We start from the raw sequence: 18,578 nt of genomic DNA, 5'->3' as shown, positions 1-18,578 counted from the left end.
TATCTTAAAGGTTAGAGCAACAAAAAGTATTTCAAGGAGTGATGCCAAAAAGTAGAGTGACTTCTATTTAACAAAAGCAAAGGTGGGTTTTAGCTTTGCAGTAATGTTAGTAAGGTCAATGAAAATATTGCTGGTCTAGAGGAAATGACTGAACATTACACTAAGCAGGGGGCTGATGAACTTTTCAGCCCTACCAGCTAGGTGACAGAATCAGGATAAGAAGATGACTGTGGGTCACAGAAGTGAATATTGCATTAGTATTGTGTGTTATGGCTTGGATCTCAGTTGCATTAGATCTTTATTTTATGTGAAAGTCTTTATCAAGCCGAAGAAGGGGCAGGATGTGTAGCACGCTGAAAGGAATGTTAATTTTTTTGCAGTAGGAAACTTGTGAAGCAGTGTAGCAAGTATGAAATGTGGGGGGTGGGTGATGCTCATACATTTCCATCTCTAGAGCTTGTATGGAGAAACCTTCTGGACTGAGAGGAAAGAACTGATGTTGAAAACCCTACTATGGAAAACTGTAGCATATAGCCAGTCAGCTGATGAAGACTTCTTTCATGTGAACAAATGTGGTTTTCTCTAGTAACAAGAGTATTTTAGTTGGTAAAACTAAGATCTTTATTAATTTTAAATATAGCATGACAACTGCATCTGTAGTCAGAAGGACAGTTCGCTACTGAGCTGAAATCTTCAGTGGGTCAAAGCAGTTATGGAAAACCATCTAGTTTAATCACTAGTGCTAAATTCTTAGACACGTTCAAACAAAATGTTCTTCTAGTCCTGTTCTGGGCTAACTGAAGAAATCTAAGCTTCTCAATAAAAACTTGAGTGCTTGAATAACAATTTGAGGTATTGGTATTTCTTGCGTGAACAGACTTCACACCTCATCTTTGTGGTAGGGAAGAGTCTCTTATGCCGTATATATGTATTAAATATAAACACATAGTTAGCTTATGTACAAAGCATGATGTTTGCCTGAAATATCAGGCTTGCATGTATTGGCATACCCCCAGGTAAGTCCCAGTCTGTTTTGAGGAAGAAGGTGTTAGGAGCTTGTGATGCGCTTCATGAATTGCCGTGTTTCACAGTCTTGCTCTGTAGCCACTGTGTATGGTGCTGACGGTGGCAGCACAGTTCTATTTCTTATCTTTTTTTCTTGAATACAACTGGATTTAACTGTGTATGTGTGGAGTAGCAAGCCTCATGTGAGAAGAAGGGGCCTTATAACACCCAAGAACAAGTTGCATGAAAGATGAATTGTTTTGTATGGTTGCAGGTGGATCCACAGTATGTAGCTGAGCATCACTTAAGCAGATTCCTGACCTACTGAGTGCAGAGGTGGCCTCAAAGTGCCCTGTGGCAACTGGAATTGTATGAATAATTAAATGGAAGAATGTTTATATTGTTGAGTTTAAGGAACAATTATACTTCTAACTCTGAGGTTAAGGTAAGAAGGTTGATACAGTTAGCTTCTTGGTTTCTGTGTGGTGAGAAGACTAAGCCACATCACTGCCTTGAGCACAGGAGGACACTCCGGCGTGGTTTTTTTAGCTTGCAGGTGATAGGAAGTTGGAAGGTGTTTGATATACCAGTGGGCTCTGCTGCCATTCAGAGGGATCTTGGCAGATTGGAAAAATAGGCTGACTGGAACATCATGAAGTTAATTAAATGTCAAGTCCTGCACCTGGGGAGGAATAACCACACATCCTGCTGCAGGCTGAGGATGGATTGACTGTAAAATGGCTTTTCCAAAAAGGACTATGGGTCCTGGTGGACACAAAGCTGAACATGAGCCAGCAATGTGCCCCTCTGGTAAAGAAGGCCGACATAATCATCCTGAGCTGCATTAGGAAGAACGTTGCCAGCATGTTGAGGGAGGTGTTTTTTCACCTCAGTTAAGCTCTAGGGAAACTGTGTCTGGAGCGCTGCATCCAGTTACAGGCTTTCCAGGAGGAGGAAGACATGGACTTAATGGAGTGGGCCCAGAAAAGGGCCACAAAGTCCATTAAGGGTTTGGAGCATCCTCATATGAGGAAAGGCTGAGAGACCTGGGATAATACACCATTGGAAGAGAAGGCTTAGAGAATCTTATTTTAATGTATAGAAGCACCTAATGTGAGGGAGCAAAGATGATGGAGCCAGGCTCTTTTCAGCAGTTTTTGCTGAAATAACAAAGAGCAATGGGCTCAGACCAAGATACAGGTAACTCCTTTTGAATATAAGAAAACTCTCCTGTAAGTGTGACTGAGCACTGGAACAGGTTGCCAAGAGAGTTGTGCGGTCTCCATCCTTGGAGATAATCAAAACCTGCTGGATGTGGCCCTGAGCAGCCTGTTTTTACTTGTTTTGAGCAGGAAGTTGGATCTAGATGATCTCTAGAGATGCCTTCCAACCACAACAATTCTGTTGTATGGAGGCTAAGAACTCTGGAGTCATTTTCCCTACTGTGTTACAGTAAAATTATAACTCTGCATAGTATGAAGGAGCAGATTTCCTGAGAATATTATTTGGCTTCCCTTCCAAGTGACCTGTGTTAGAGTTCTGGGCATGCTGTTTCTTCTAGGGCAATATCATGGTTTCTAGATGCAGAAATGCTCCTGAACTTCTGCATTTGTCTAGTATTTCAGCACTGTATTTTTCATTAGTACTTCCTCTTAAAAATCCTGTCTGTTGGAAGAGGAAGCACAAAGTGTCCAAGTTACAAGAAATCTATGGTAGTAATTAGTCAGTTATTTATGAGGCCTTTGCAACACATCCTCATACAGCCAGGAAGTGGGATTTATGCATTGTACCAAAGTCTCCTCGGGAGAACACAGTAAACGTTAGCAATCTTGATTCTAAAGCATGATTCAAATGTGACACTAAGCTCATTGTCCCATGTGGATTGTGGATCTTTACTGTCCTGTAATGTCTAGGTTTCTACTAAGAACAGAAAGAGGTGTTTGTTTAGCTGTGTTTTACTGTATATGCCTATTAAGTTTTCTTGCATATAGAATGTATGAGCTTCTATTCTGACTCAGTTTTTCTACTGGAGGATGTCAAAACACATGAGTCTTTCAGATGTAGTGAAATCTATGACCTTTTTCCAAATTACTGCAGCAGAATGAATCCTAGCACTGGTTACTTTATTAATGTAATGCTGCTACTTCTAAATTACTGATCTTGTGCTATTTACTATAGTTTAGCGTATTTAAGCTTTTCTGCCAGTTTGAAGTGTTGCTAATCATAGAACTTGCGAAGATAGTTTTAAGAAGTTCCGAAGACTGCAGGGAACTCTTCAGCTCATGCAGCTTCTTGGAGGAGAGACCATGTATCTGCTTGTCTCCTGTATGACGTGTAGGGCAATGCCTATGCCTGTCTGGTCTTCAACAACCAATTCTAGCAGCTGTCACTTGAAGTGGCACATGAATCTGCTTTGCTAAGGTGTTGGATCTTGTGCATTTGCATCAGTGCCTCTGCTAGTTGGGGGAAGTGGTTCTTGCATTAGAATCATAGAATCGCTAGGTTGGAAAGGACCTGCTGGATCATCGAGTCAGTAGCAGTAAGCCCTGCAAGACTCCGTATTTTGACAACAATCCATATCTGCTCTACATACTAAAGCAATTAGGATTGCAGTGTCTTCAGCGCCTCCTTGTGCAGTGTGTTGTTAAGCAGTTGTTCTGTTAAGCTCTTCCAGAATAAAGCACACATTGACATGGATACATTACTCTGAAAGGCTGGTAGGTAGACAGATTCTAGCAGGAAGCACGTTATTTCTCTTTCAAGGATTTTTACATTGTGGTGTGTACCGTTTGAGACATTGGGATTGTTGGCTCTGTAGGAAGTTCTTAATGTGAATGTGGAATGCTGCTTTTAATTTCTGATGCTCGCTCCTGTGCAGTCGGAAGGACACAGATGGGAGTTCAGCTGGGCTCTAGGTAGCCTCATTTGCTATTGCGGCATTCCTCGGTGCTGGTGGGGAGAGACAGACTGATGACTCATCAAGTCAGGTGGTTATGCCTCTGCTGTGTGTCAGAAATCTCTTTCCTCTCTGCAGCAGGCTTTCTCATCCCTCTGTGTAGGGGCACTAGAAGGACAATTATTTTGTTAGTGGAGCTTAACTGCTGAATTCTGGCTTCACTTCAGTGGGCCTGTGGATTTTTGTTCCTCCCTGTTTCTGCAAAATAAGGTAAGAGTCTGTGTTTATATGGTAAAATAGTCATCTGTTTTCTTCCTTGCTGCAAGAAGGATCTTTCTAAAAATCTCACTAGAGTCTTAATTTTGAAGAATTAATTGTGGAAATTCTGGAACTGATCGAATGTTTGAAGCAAAAACAAGGAACTGTTATAGTGAACAGCTTTCTCTGGCATTGAGAGCAGGATGGTTACATTTTGGGGTTACTCTGTAGCCAAATTGCTGTGCTGTGGTAGAAGGCTCAGGCCATAGGCCCTTTCTTGTTTAATTATGACTATAAAATTGTTTTAATAAATCACCTTTCAATCGGAGATGGTTCTGCAGCAAGTAATATTTTGGTTTCTGGCATGTTAGGCAGAATGTGACCTTAAAAGAACGCTTAAAGTCAATTGTTGAACTCTTTAAGACAAGGGAAAATCTTTTTTTTTTTAAGTTGTAAAGGATACAAGATGCATCTTTGCTCATAAGGGAATTAAATTTACCCTAATTCCCTGTGTAGGTGTGCTAGTGAGCTTTGTATGAGTGGATTGCATGTAGTGCCTAACAACCAGTGTTGACGAGAGGCCTGTGAAAGGCCATAGGAACTCAGTAGATTTCTAAAATGGCAAGATACCGTGGCTTCTGGATCAAGTACATGCTGTTTGCACGCATGTATGTTTGGCAAATTCTGATGTGCCTTAGAGAACTGCATTTTATGTGAGTATTGGCAATGAAAACATTTAAGTGTAGGTAAGTAAAGCAACATTCCTGCCCTCAAACACTTTTCTGTCTAGAATGAAAATCCATAACATTAATACACAAGCATGATAAAAGTATGCAGAGACAAATAACAGCATTTTTTTTCCCCTTAATTCGTGTTAGATGTTGAAAGATGTGTAGCCTCATAAAAAAGAGGTCGGTTGCCTGGGTCAGCATTGGCTTTTAGGCTGTATGTACTTTGTTTGGAGGTGCATAGGAGGGATGGAACAAAGGTGGGGAGAAATTCACCGTGTCTTTTGCCCTCGGAATAGTAATAGGTGTGTGTTCAAAAGCAGTTGGTGCAGATGCTAAAGATCAGGACAAAGACAGGGTTTATCGATGTGTTAGTAGGTAGTGTAGCAGAGTGATCCCATTCTGTTTGAGTTGGCAAGGCCAGTAATTTGGGAAGGTGGCTGTTGGAAGAGAGAGGGAGCAGAGCAGCCACAGGAACAAGAGAGGCAGGTGCTGGGTGTCATGATGCCATTTTAACTGCAGATTGATTGTTCCTAGGTTCTGATTTGTGCCCCTGAAAGATAAGCCATCGCTTCAAGTGGCGGTCAGCTAGCTGACCTGCAGGTTTTGGATATGAAGAAAATTTGATTTAAATTAAAACTGGCCAGTGTTCTTCTGCCTCTCCTTGCCTTTGTGAATTAACTCTTCCATATGGGAGCCTATACTAACTGCCAAACAGCGTCACTAGTTCAGTTACACAAATTTTTTTTGAGCTCTCTCTTTGTTGTACTTCTGTAGAAGGTTTTGGTGGTAGGACCATAGAGATGTTCTTTATGGTATGTTGAAGTAAATGTTTTGGATGTGTATTTATAAGATCAATTGTGTCTTTTCAGTATGAACAGTAATTGTGCTTTAGTTTTGCAATGTTTTAATTGTTAAAGGCAAATAAGATTAAGTAGTCGTCCTGTTGGTCTGATCAGAACCAGCTCTTACCTTGATGCTCAGGGACTGCACCTTGCTTTGCAAGGGCCTCCCTTCTGCCATTTGCTAGACTAGACTTTTGAGAAATAAGTAGTGAAATTGAAATTGTCTTCTGGGCCTGAGCAACAGGCAGCTTAAAGGACAAAAGATTGCTGTGGAGAGGGGAGGGATCTAATGGATATCTGACCTGCAGGGCCATCGAGCTCCAGAACAGTTAGCAGTTCTGCTCCCAGCTGGTGACCGAGTCGTGATCGACTGTTGGGGTGGCTGTTGGGCAATGAATGAGCAGTAGCCATGTTACACAATCCACTCCAGCCAGACATGGAACCTGGAAGAAGCTCTTCCTTCTGGATGAATAGAAGTTTGGAATCATTGGAGATCCATTTCTTGCAGAGCAGAGCCATAGGTTTAAAACATTTAAATATAAAGAGGCTCTGTAATATGGTGTTAAAAAGCTGGAAAACAGTCATGAGATTTTAAGAACAGCAACTACCTACTGCTCCTGAAGAGCAGGTAGAGAAGCATCCTGTAATGATAGTGTAAGAGCTGGCAGTGTAGTTGTCTTCCTCATTGTCCACAGAGCGGGTTCTCAAGCCTGACTATGCCTCTGTATTTGCCATCTTGCAAAAGGTGCTGAGTTAGGTTAAGCTTCTCGCAAGGACTGTGTCAACAGATGCGTCACTTGATTTTCTTCACCGAACCATGAGCTTTTGCTGGCCGGGCCCTGTGTGTACACAGAGAGCATGGCGTGCTGGGGCTGCCAAACCGCACCTTTCACCAGCGCGGTACCGTGTGTCACTACAGTAGAAATGGGTAGAGTTGCCTTGCAGTTCTCTTAACACTGTTCAGTTTCCAAGGTAACACAAAGCACGTTAAGGGCCAACACAGCAAAGCCATTACAGACTCTTATCGGCACCAGAGGCAGGACACCCCGACTGTCAGTTACAGCCCAAAGATGGATGGAGGAGGAGGTCTGTTTCTAAACCAGCTTTTCTTGTGTCAGTTGTTTCAATTTTCTAAATGATTAGGGGCAGGAGATGTCAGTTGGTTGTTTAACTGTTGCAAGCTGGATTTTCAGCCATTATTCAGCACAATTCCACAAAGCTCCCTGTGTTTCACTGAGACACAAGACTGCGTGATACCTAGCTGTGATGCACACAGAGGACTTGTGTGTTTGTGTGCTAATGTTGGTGAAAATATATGTTTCTTCCTCTGAACGCTCAGATTCAGCAGATTAAGAGAGCTAAAATGGAATTTTCACCACTAATATTTGCGGTATTGCTTTTTAGAGACTAAAAAGCAACCCCAGAAGGTAAAGCAACCCCAGAACAACCTCTCACTCAGAATCTTGGAAAACTTCATATTTTGAAGTAGAGTAGATGAGATGTGGAAGACCACAGATATTTTACCTTGTTTAAATATCCTGTTATTAGGCCTGAAAAAATTCCAGTGGTGGTATGGCGTTTTTGGAGTGTAACTGTGTTTTTAACTATGCTTTGTGGAGCGTAGTATGGAGTGATGTTCTACCCCTGTGTTTCTGCAATAGGTGATGTTAGTTCTTTCGTTTATTTTAAATGAGTTACTTTTTAACTTTCTACACCTTTAAAGTCAGTGTGGTTAAGGTACTTCAGACTATTTATGTTCAGAATTCTTCCTGACTGGAAACAAGGAGACAGCAGAGTGGAAGAATAGGAGGAACCGAGTACATGTGTGTATTCTTCAGGACTGACTCCATTTTTCCTTCTGTACAGTTGAACAGCCAAAATGGACTTCTCCAAGCTACCCAAAATCCGTGATGAGGACAGAGAGGCTTTTGTTGGCTATGTCCATGGAGTCTCGGGACCCGGTAGGTACTAATTTATAAAGGAAATCATAGGTTCTGTTTCTTCTAGTGTCTTACTAGTCTTGTTAACTTGGAAGTGAACTCGGAAGCAGAGAGGTATAGTAGAGCTCTGTGGGGGGTAAGGCTGGTTTTTAAGAAGGATCAATGACTTTGACTTATAGTCTGATAAAATATTAAGAAATACACTGACAAGATGCTACTGCTAATTATTTTTATTTAAAAATGCAGTGAACAGAAGCAGGCTGATGAATAATAATAAAAATGTCATAAGCTTTCTGGATGAAATAAAGCCACTTGGTCAGAAACCTGCAGGCCCAGTGTTTTAAGCTTCTTTAAAAGGGTGTGAAATGCATAATCCATTCTCACTGAAACGCAGTTTGACCCCGCACTCTCTGGAATACTGCCTGTGTCAAGCCATTCTATGTTACTACACCGCAAACTGGAGGAGCTCAGCAAGGAGCTACAAGGGTCAGGGAAGGTGACAAAGTGGCGATAGTGCAACTGGGAGGCAGAGGACTCTGCCTCTGTCTTTATCAGCTTAAATAGCTTCTTTAGGCTCTGATAGTAACAGCTTTTGAATATGTGCAGACTGTACTGTTTTTTCTGCTCCCTCCTGCCTTCTCCTCAAGAGCTGAAGGACAAAATGGGAATGTGAGAACAGAAGAATGGCATATATTTTTGATAATGCAGCTTATTTGATGAATAAGAAAATCCCATGGCTCATATTTACCTAAATAAATGCCTGTTCTTTAACTGCCAATTTCTTCACTACGGAAGTGATACTTAAAAAAATTTTAAACTGATAGAGCTTTTTTCCCTAAGACGTAGAAGACGTATTTTTGTGTAAATACATGACCGTGTATGCAAGATTGATATTATAATGTAAAAGACATGATAAATTTTGTCCTAAAGTACCTTAGCCTCTTGTACGACCTGCTGATATCTAACTGAAAACAGTAGGAGGTTTCAGGCCCTAAACGTGCTATAAAACATTCTTCATCTGATGAAGGTTAATTTAAGTGCCTTGGTATCTACATCACTTTTCTACAAAATAAAACATCAAAATAGCAATTCCTTAAAAGCTTTGTAGGTATCTGCCACTCTGGATACAGGGACATGGCTTGCCTTTAGCAAGCAGCTTGGCTTGATCTGTACGTGGGAATAGTTTATGTTGGCATCCAGATGCTACCAAGGTAAACAGAGGTTTGAGTGGGTTGAAAATGCTGATCCTCACCTCAGGTTTATGTAACTACCAGCTGTCAGGTGAGCTTCTTCGTTTTCTTGAATGTTTTAATTTAGTCAGGCGGGATTGTGGCCCAGCTAACTTAGAGACAAGTGCCTATATAATGTCTATCAAAGTTCACTGCCTCTGTAAAACCCTAAACATTCGTCATCTGTCAAGATAGATAAGAGAGATTATGGTATAAATTGTGAACTAATATGTTCTGATAGTGTCATCTTATTGAGCATAAAGGAACAGAGTGAAAAGAACACGGGAACTTTTTCTTCGGATTTATAACTAAAAATGTCAAGATTTGTGGTAGCCAAGTTATTCCTTTTGTAAAATTAAGAACATGCTTGTGATCTGGGGTAATATCAGGCTTATGCTGTGCAGTCCTTACTGACCTCTGGTAAGTAAATTTCCTCAGCTACAGTGAAAATATTCACTTATCCGCCTGTCTTCTACAGTGGTTACGGCGTGCAACATGGCAGGGGCTGCTATGTATGAACTGGTACGAGTAGGCCACAGCGAGCTGGTGGGGGAGATTATCCGACTGGAAGGTGATTTGGCAACTGTCCAGGTGTATGAAGAAACATGTATCCTTTTCACTGATCCCTCTGGGCCTGCCAGACTGTGCAGTCCAGGTGGTAACTGGGGAGAAGACGATGAACAAAGCTGACTGGGACCAGTGCATGGCAGTTCTGGTGCCAGCAGGACAGCTGTTTTGTGTGTGTTTTGTGAATTCTGATGCTTTGGAGGTAAATCATACTTGTCTGATACTGAGGAGTTTTTTTTTTAGTTTAAGTGAAAATCAAATAATGTCTCCTTTAGAGTTGAAGTTGATTTTTATTTAAACGTTACAGCTCTTTTTAAAGGTAGTTGTTTGACAAATGTCCAGTGTGAATGGCAAAACTACCAAGCAGCCTTTGTTGCGTTTCTTCTTTGCTTTTGAAAACTATGCTTGTATAACTCTTAAACAGGAAATGTAAAGTGGGCAGAATGTCTTCTTCTGGGTAAAGTGATTGCCAGATGTAATAGATCACTCCTTTTGCTTGTGCAAGTGCGCTTGCAGACTCTTGGTCCAGCTAGGATGCAGTGTGTATTCTAACATCTAGTTAACTTAAAATGTATTTTCTCTTATGCACAAGAGAATGCAAGAAAAGAGGTCATAAAACTTGAAGTCAGACTTTTTTTTCCCCCCTCATTTTCTATTTAACTTAAGAGTTGGCTCTGTGTATCTGTAGAGGCTAAGAAAAAAACCTGCGCTGGCTCGCAAAGCTTTGTCCTGAGGAGCAGAATAGTAAACTGGTGACTAGCTCCTGTCTATACCTAATAATTTAACATTTTAGATGGCATCATCATTGTAACATCTAGTAGCCTCCCGTCAGTACATGGACTAAGTTTGAATATAGTTTATTGTTAGGTTTCTGATGAAAGTGCTCTGTCACAGGGCTCTCTGAAGTCAATTTGCAAATAATCTCAGCTCTTGCATAGGGTTTTGGGGGCTTCTTTTGTGTTCTAGCAGAGCCTTTTGCCAAACTGCTGGTACTTTGCAGAGGATCTCATTGTGCATCTGTGGAGCTTAGACAGTGCGTAGACTGGACAACTTGATTCTAGAGAGGAGAGAAATAATAATGCTGGTCTTGGACAAACTCCCTTTAAAATTAGGCTGCTGTCAAGAAGGGTATGCAAGGCTCAAGGTTAAAATAGTTTTGCCCTCTAACAAATTCTGGAGCAAAAAAATACGTATTTCATAGCATTGTTTGACTTTAAAAGTCAAACTTGTTTTCTGGATTTGAAGATTTAAGAAATATCTGACATTATGTCATCCTGCTGCCTGGCACTCCAGTAAACTCATCTATATGGTTGACCTGAACTAATGGTCATAAAGCAAAATATTTACCCCTACTTTGCCTCTCTGGAGGATGAACAGCTTTGTTGCTTTAGCAATTTCACATTGAGTTTAGTATAAAGCCTACATGCTTTTCAAATGATGGTGTGTAATACAGTAATAAAAATATTACCTGAAAGTCAGAAAAGTGGTTTAAGGTGTTGTGAATGTGATGCCCTGTTTCTTTCCTTTTCTCTGGATGAACTTTTCCTCAGCAAATCTTTAGCTGGTGTCTCTGTAGGAGATCCTGTACTCCGTACTGGCAAACCCCTGTCAGTGGAACTAGGGCCTGGCATTATGGGAGCTATTTTTGATGGTATCCAGAGGCCGCTTTCAGACATTAGCGCTCTGACCAAAAGTATCTATATCCCTAGAGGTGTCAACGTGTCAGCTTTGAGCCGAGATGTCAAATGGGACTTCACGCCTTCAAAAAATCTGCGGGTAGGTTCTAACAAGCCTGTCTTTCAGAACTCTTGCTACTCTTCCTGCAGAGCTTGGGTCTGGAACAGTGTGCCAGGGCTGTAACTGCTGGGAACTAGGGTTAATGCTGCATTTAAGTTTGTAAAAAGGGGTAGTAGGAGGTGGTAGTGATGTTTGAGACCGGAACGGGGATCACCAAAACTTACTTGATGTGGCTCATGATGTGTTGTTACTGCATATGAGAAACTTGTGAAGTTTTAATGTATTTACAAAACAGCAAGGAAGCTAATGAAGTTGTACTGAGCATTAGCATGAGTGGGTGTTACCTGAACAAAAAGAATGAATGCAGCACATGTTTCACAAATCGTGAAGGTACCTTAGAGTTGGAAAGTGTCATGGCTGTAGCCCCTGGCAGCATCTTTTTTCCAACCGTACAGGTTAGCATATGCCATTCTTTCTCAATGTAACACATTAAGTTGAGAGGCATAAAAGAAATGAGGAGAATTCATTGCATCAGTCAGTAATTGCTGCTGTCTGAAGCTTGAAAGGTGTCTGAGCCCAGATAGTGTTGCTAGCAATGTGCTTTTAGGGTAATGAGTTATGTAGATATGCTACTGTGCTGTAACAACACATTTATAAAGGGAGTAATCGCGGTGCTAGACTTAACAGTGATAGTTACTTTATGCTGTTCTTTGTCAAGGTTCTTTTTAAAACTGTAGTTCCCACTTCTGACTAATAGGCCTGTTCTTATTTTAGGTCGGCAGCCACATCACTGGTGGAGATATTTATGGTGTGGTGAATGAAAACTCCCTTATCAAACACAAAATCATGCTGCCCCCACGGAACAGGGGTACAGTTACATACATTGCTCCGCCAGGAAACTATGACACTTCAGTAAGTCTCCTAAAGAGCAGTTGCTGGTATATTCCATTTTTCTTTCATATGGCTGATGCACTCTTTCTGTTCTGCATGACACCAGCTAGGAGATATTTCATGCAACAAGATGCCTCGGTTAACAATTGCTTATGCTACCCTGCCTGCAGGGATCACAGAATTATCTTAGGCAGTTCCTTTCTATGTGTATGGCTTCCCAATGGCAGAGCAGGATCCCATGTTTCCTGACCTCTGTGTGGATCTGCAGGGTCTTATGGATACGTGAAATTCAGTTGCTCTTCAAAAGTATGTTTTCAGTTGAAGCTTCGGTTTGCACTTTTCTTCCCCAGTGGCTTTGGAAATATGGAAAAGAGCCTTGCCTTGGGAGAGGATGATGGTGTGTTGAGGTTCTGAGAAATCTGTGGTGGTATCAAAGATCTAGCTGTGCAGTCGTTGAGGTGACAGTTCACTTGCTGATCCAGCGTGCAGCTGTTTGCTTACTTCAGATGTCTGCTGCTCTCTGTTAGGATGTTGTCTTGGAGCTGGAGTTTGAAGGTGTGAAGGAGAAATTCACTATGGTCCAGGTCTGGCCTGTACGTCAAGTCCGTCCTGTTACTGAGAAGTTACCAGCCAATCATCCGTTATTAACTGGCCAACGGGTCCTGGATGCCCTCTTTCCGTAAGTGCTATCTTTTATTTTCTAGTAGGTAAGAAATCTCTCTTTTGAAGGGAAGGGAGAGGTCTTATTTTTTTTTAGAAGGGCAAGCAAACCCCAAGCTTTCACTAATCTCAAAAACTATTTAGTTGAATGCCTCATATTTCTGTATTTGGCAGGAGAACGTACTGATGCAAAAAGGAGAAGGAAGTTAACAAGATAATTCTAATGCATTAGTCTAGAAAAGAATGGACAAGTATAAATTAAACATAATTGCACCAAATCTATAGAATGGCTAGATACTTTCAAGCTTGATATCTCTGTTCGAGCACACAAGTAGGATCACTTTCTGTGGTCCTGAGGGTGTGTAGATCCTAATGGTTTTGAGGTTACCACTTAGGAAAACCATTGCACTTAACTGTAAAACAAAATGCTCATTTAAGCAGCTAACTTCCAAGACAATGAATTCAGTAATTTTGATCCTAAAATACTGTGCTGTTTATTCTTACAATGCACAGCTAAGTACAGTCATTCTTTTAACGCTCGCATTCCATCAGTGCTTCCAGCTGTGAAAACTGCTATGTTTCAAGCCTGGAAGTCTAGTTGTTGTACCAGCATAACTCGTGTACTCCAAGGACAGTAGAACAAAAGGATAGTTTATTCCCTCAGTCTTTTGGTTTAGCAGAATACCTCTGTGCTTCTCGCCCAGAACACTGAATGCCACTCCTGTCACTCTGCTTTTAATTAGTGAGTTTTATTTGAAAATAAAACTAAGTTTGTTTTAAGTTCCTTCCAAATCAGAGTCCTTTTTCTTTACTCAGGTGTGTGCAAGGGGGTACAACAGCGATTCCTGGGGCGTTTGGTTGTGGGAAGACTGTGATCTCTCAGTCTCTCTCCAAGTACTCGAACAGTGATGTCATCATTTATGTAGGCTGTGGAGAAAGAGGAAATGAAATGTCTGAAGTACTGAGAGATTTCCCTGAGGTTAGTATGGAGAATTCATGGAGAATAAACCTTGGGAAGACTTGCTGTTGTACTGGTATTGTAACAGAATAAAATATCATATTGGTCGAGTGACTTGAAATTATAATCTTGTCTCCCTGCTGCAAGTTCTGACTGTAGTAGCAAAAATCCCTTCTTGCTCATTCAGGAATGATTTCAGTGCCCCTCAGTAAACATCTGGAGGTTTTTTTGGGTCTACCTTTTAGCTTGTTTAAAGTAAAGCCAAAATGAATGCTAGGGTGTAATTTGTCCCAGTTATAAGCACTTTCCCTTTGACGGGTAATGTCTAACATTTGGCTTAACCATGCATAGCGAATGCAGCATCTGTATTTACAGGGTGGTGATACAAACAGCGGGTATTATTTTTGACATGTTAGGAATACCTTCTGAAGGAAGTAGAAAATGCCTGGTTTAAAAGATAAAAAAAAGAAAAGGTAGCAACAAGTTTACCAATCCTTCTACCTGATGTTATATGTTAGTGAGTTAGGTGTGGCAGAGTCTTCTGTAAAATATGGGAAAGAAACCAGAAAACAGTCTGAGCTGTTAGGTTGAAACTCCCCTGACAGGAATACGGGATAAAAGGCCTTGGTGTGTTGACTGATTACAAGATGAGAAAGGCAAGCTGAAGTGGCCATGAAAAAAAGTATATCCCAGGATATTCAGAAGTGGAATTCTACACAATTGTCAGGATATGCATTGTGTTTTTCAGGTGCTTGTGAGGCTTCACCTGGGTTATTTTATGTCCAGTTGTCAAAAGACTAGCTCTGATCGGTGTTGGTGGGGAAAAAAAGCTCTTAATCCTAACGGGCATATGACAGAGGAGGCGAAGATTTTTGGCTCTTACTCAGCCTAGTAGGCTGAGTGAGGATAATGTACTTCCTTATGCAGTGGGTTTACCATTAGTTATTTGAATGGGATCAATAAGGACTTGCCAATTGCAGAAGATAAGATAAGGCTGAGGCTTTTACATGGAAGAGTTAAGCTGTGTGCAATCTGGAAGGCAAAGCAGCATAGTGTCCTGAAATCTTCAATCGAGTTTCTGCTTTTGGTAGAGTAGCTTTGAGAGGAGTATCCTGATACAAGGCAAGTAAGATATTAAAAAAAAAAACCAAACAACAAAAAACCCCAAAAATATTTGCTACTGTTACTTTTTTTTTTTTATTTATTTTTCTTTCCTTGCATTTTAGTTAACAATGGAGGTTGACGGCAAGGTGGAAAGCATCATGAAGAGAACAGCTCTGGTAGCAAATACCTCCAACATGCCTGTGGCTGCCAGAGAAGCCTCTATCTATACAGGTAAGATTTACAGGAGGCTGGAAAAGGCTGCATGGGTAGAGGATACCATCATGCTCTATTATTTTCGGTTACTGAGATGGTTAGTACCAAGAAACATGCTTGGTTTCAGAAGTCAACCCTTTCAGACCTTGTCTGCACAAAGTCCTAGTACTGTAATTTGATTTGACCTGCTTGTTTATAACTATCATTTTCAAATTTTAGTTGATTTTGCTCTTGAAGTGAACTTACAGCATCAGCTCTCATGTAGATTTTTTTAATTAATGTAAGTTTTTGTTTCTAAATAGCTTTTTGCTGATGAATACACTGGCTTAATGGGCAGGAATAGTATTGAGTTGTCAGGCTAATCTTCTTACGTTTGCAGGCTCTTAGGATTTTTAAATTCTTTTTTATGAGAAGTTGTCAGATAACTCATATAAAACATGATCTTTTTTCATGGCAGCATTGTGGTAGTTTGAAAGGGAAGGAGACATTTTACAGTAAGAGGCTTTGTTCGTGGCTTCAATGAGGCAAGGAGTAACATCAATGACGTTGTTGTGTATCCTCAAAGAAGTACACAGGAATGCAAGATCAGCCAGAGAGGTTCTTAAGCAAAAATGAGGACAGTGAGAAGTGGTGAATGAAGAAAAGACAGCAAGAACATGATCTTGTGGGAAGAAAGAAGAATTTTCAGTGTCTATTGCCATCAAATTGTAAACTTAAATAATGTGGCTTACTAGCATCTTAGTGAGAACAGACTAGCATAGTATTCCTTTCTGAACTGTATCTGCAGCACGCTGTTGTCTTTGTTCTAGGGATCACCCTGTCAGAGTACTTCCGGGACATGGGCTATCACGTCAGTATGATGGCAGACTCTACTTCCCGGTGGGCTGAGGCCCTCAGAGAAATTTCAGGGCGACTGGCTGAAATGCCAGCTGGTGAGTAGTCTTTTCTCAGCTTAGTCTTCTAAATGCATCCCTTAAACCCCGAGCCTTTGACTCAATTGCTGTGTGTTGGTATTTGCAGACAGTGGTTATCCAGCCTACCTTGGTGCCCGTCTAGCATCTTTCTATGAGCGAGCTGGCAGAGTGAAGTGTCTGGGAAATCCTGAAAGGGAAGGCAGTGTCAGCATTGTTGGAGCGTGAGTGTTGCATTTCTTTGCTTTGCGTTGGCTGCAGTTCTTCCTCTGTGAATTTGAATGTAAAAGTACCTCTTTTCAGACAAAAAGAAGGTAACGTTGTGCTGTGTAGCTGCAGAACTAAAAATATACGAACGAGTAGGTAGATATTTAGTCTCTGTTCACCCTCAACTACTGCTAAATTGTTTGTGGGGGCAGCAAATGAATGTGGACAAGTAGTTCTGTGAGGTGTGGAGTAGCAGTCACTTGCAGCAATCTGAGTAAACGTCTCAGGGCAGAATGTCCTAGAGCTGTCGCTGAAAAGTATGTCAAAGTGCTCAGAGCAGGAAAGAAGAGGCAGCAGGAGCAGCAGCTGAGTGCACTTGGGGGGCATAATGACTCACGATTCTCTTGCTTAAATAGGGTAGAATTACATGCAGCAGCATATCTCAAGGCACGATGTCTGAATAGCATGTGATCCCCTGACGTTCTCTTAGGGTGTATTGATTTTTATATCATACTGTGGGCAAAGTAAATATCCTCCCTGCACGTTTTCAGGAGGACCTTTAATATCTGCAAGAACACCTAGAGTCTGTTCTTTGCTCTGCTTTGTTCTGCTGTCCACAGTGTACGTACAGAAATGCATTGTGCTTTTGAGATTGGAAGATACATGTATTTTTTATCTCTGGAAAGACATAAATTAGGGTGTTGAGCTCACATGAAGTTGAAATGGTTATTGTGTAAGTGAATATCTGAAATAATTTCAAATTGAGATATTGTTTTCTGTAAAATAATCACTGCACTGGGTTTCATGGTGTCCTATGCGTATGCTTGCTGAATCTGTTGCAATTGAGATAGGTTTGATAATCCAAGCTGGGAGTTACTGCCTGGAGCTAAAGTGACTGACATCATACCTTGGTACTGTCAATCAGCCACTGATGTAACTGTGTTTCATGATACGCTTGATGTTGCATCTGTGTGGGGACACGTTGAGCACTTTCTGCAGTGGAAGCTTGCAATCTGTTAACATGAAATGGTGTTGACTCTTCTGGTTTCTGCGATCACTGAACTGTGCAGTCATACATTCAGTACTTCAGTTTAAACTGTGAAAGCAACACTGATAACTCTTCCTTATCTTTTCCTGCTCAGTGTCTCTCCCCCAGGTGGTGACTTCTCTGATCCTGTCACATCTGCTACACTGGGCATTGTTCAGGTACATCCCATAATGCTGCGGCTCTTCTGTCCACTTTGTTAGACTCAAAATGATTGTGCTTCGGTGTGTTTGTGCCAGTGGCTGGGGCGCGAGAGCTTTGATGTGACACAGGCAGCTTTGTAGAGTGCTTTGGAAAATGTTCTAACAGTGTAAAAGGTGACTTTGCGAGACGGTCTTTCCAAACTGACATGTTTGAGACCCCTTTGGAAGAGGGGGAAAAGATCGCAATTCCTTCTAATGCTGACTGTTCAGGAATATCCATGTGCTTCCCAATTGCTGCCTGTTGAGTTGCACTTCAAATGTGGCTGCACTCAGCTGAGATGGAAAGTGACCACTCTCAACAGGTGCATTGAGACCCCCCAAAAAAGTCCCCAGAGCACCTGACTGGGAGAAGAATGTCTTGCAACTGATTGCAGCCCAGTTTTGGGAAAAGGAGTTAGATTTAAAAGGTCTCCACTTAGACTCCACTATTGATATTGTCTTTTTAATGGCTGATTTCTCCCTCACAAGGAGTCTCAAGCTGAATAAGTCTGAACTCAGTTTAAAAGATGCATCATTTTGTGGGAAGTGTATTTGGAAGTCACTGCCGTAGTTAAATGAACAGAAGGAAGACTCTTTTTCTCTCTCAGGCTTTCATTTGTGATAGTCTTGCAATGTTGTTTTTACTCAAACTTCTTTTCTGTGTTGCGTTTGGCTTTTTTTTATTGCCTTGAATTATTTGAGTTTGTTTTTCATCTGGAACACTGGTCGATCTTTCTGGCTTCTGACAGGTTTTCTGGGGTCTGGATAAGAAGCTGGCACAACGCAAGCACTTCCCCTCTGTCAACTGGCTGATCAGTTACAGCAAATACACTCGTGCCCTGGATGAGTACTATGACAAGCATTTTACAGAGTTTGTCCCTCTCAGGACAAAGGCCAAAGAGATCCTACAAGAGGAAGAGGACCTTGCAGAGATTGTGCAGCTTGTGGGGAAGGTGAGTAACCAGCTGTGAGGAAATGTGGTGTTGGTGAGCCATCCTCTACTTCCTTGTCACCAGTGCAGGCTTTGGACCATATCTTAGACCAGACTTAGAATCACAGAATCATTTGGTTGGAAAAGACCTTTGAGATGATTCAGTCCAACCATGCCTGTGCACTACTAAACCTGAGTACCTCGTCTGCCTGTCTTTTTAACATCTCCAGGGATGGGGACTCCACCATCACCCTGGGCAGCCTGTGCCAGT

General features: G+C 41.4%; 1 protein-coding gene across 2 annotated transcripts in view; it reads left to right on the top strand.

Moving 5' to 3' along the window:
- Window positions 1-18,578, top strand: part of ATP6V1A (ATPase H+ transporting V1 subunit A) — a 34,384-nt gene that overhangs the window by 7,018 nt on the left and 8,788 nt on the right. Inside the window, exons 1-12 of one of the 2 annotated variants that reach the window (XM_069866643.1) lie at window positions 3,986-4,171; window positions 7,599-7,693; window positions 9,380-9,508; window positions 11,030-11,244; window positions 11,980-12,117; window positions 12,624-12,775; window positions 13,573-13,735; window positions 14,941-15,049; window positions 15,841-15,963; window positions 16,052-16,166; window positions 17,292-17,355; window positions 18,126-18,329. In XM_069866643.1, the coding sequence (XP_069722744.1) occupies window positions 7,612-7,693; window positions 9,380-9,508; window positions 11,030-11,244; window positions 11,980-12,117; window positions 12,624-12,775; window positions 13,573-13,735; window positions 14,941-15,049; window positions 15,841-15,963; window positions 16,052-16,166; window positions 17,292-17,355; window positions 18,126-18,329 (1,494 nt within the window). In that variant the 5' untranslated portion in view covers window positions 3,986-4,171; window positions 7,599-7,611. Of the gene's footprint in view, window positions 1-3,985; window positions 4,172-7,598; window positions 7,694-9,379; window positions 9,509-11,029; window positions 11,245-11,979; window positions 12,118-12,623; window positions 12,776-13,572; window positions 13,736-14,940; window positions 15,050-15,840; window positions 15,964-16,051; window positions 16,167-17,291; window positions 17,356-18,125; window positions 18,330-18,578 lie in introns of those variants that run through there. The other variant, XM_069866653.1, reaches the window with a different exon arrangement.

Source organism: Phaenicophaeus curvirostris, chromosome 1 (genome assembly GCF_032191515.1).
Source record: "Phaenicophaeus curvirostris isolate KB17595 chromosome 1, BPBGC_Pcur_1.0, whole genome shotgun sequence".
NCBI lineage: Eukaryota > Metazoa > Chordata > Aves > Cuculiformes > Cuculidae > Phaenicophaeus > Phaenicophaeus curvirostris.
The sequence above is the reverse complement of the archived record's forward strand: the minus strand, read 5'-3'. Positions and strand labels throughout refer to the sequence as shown.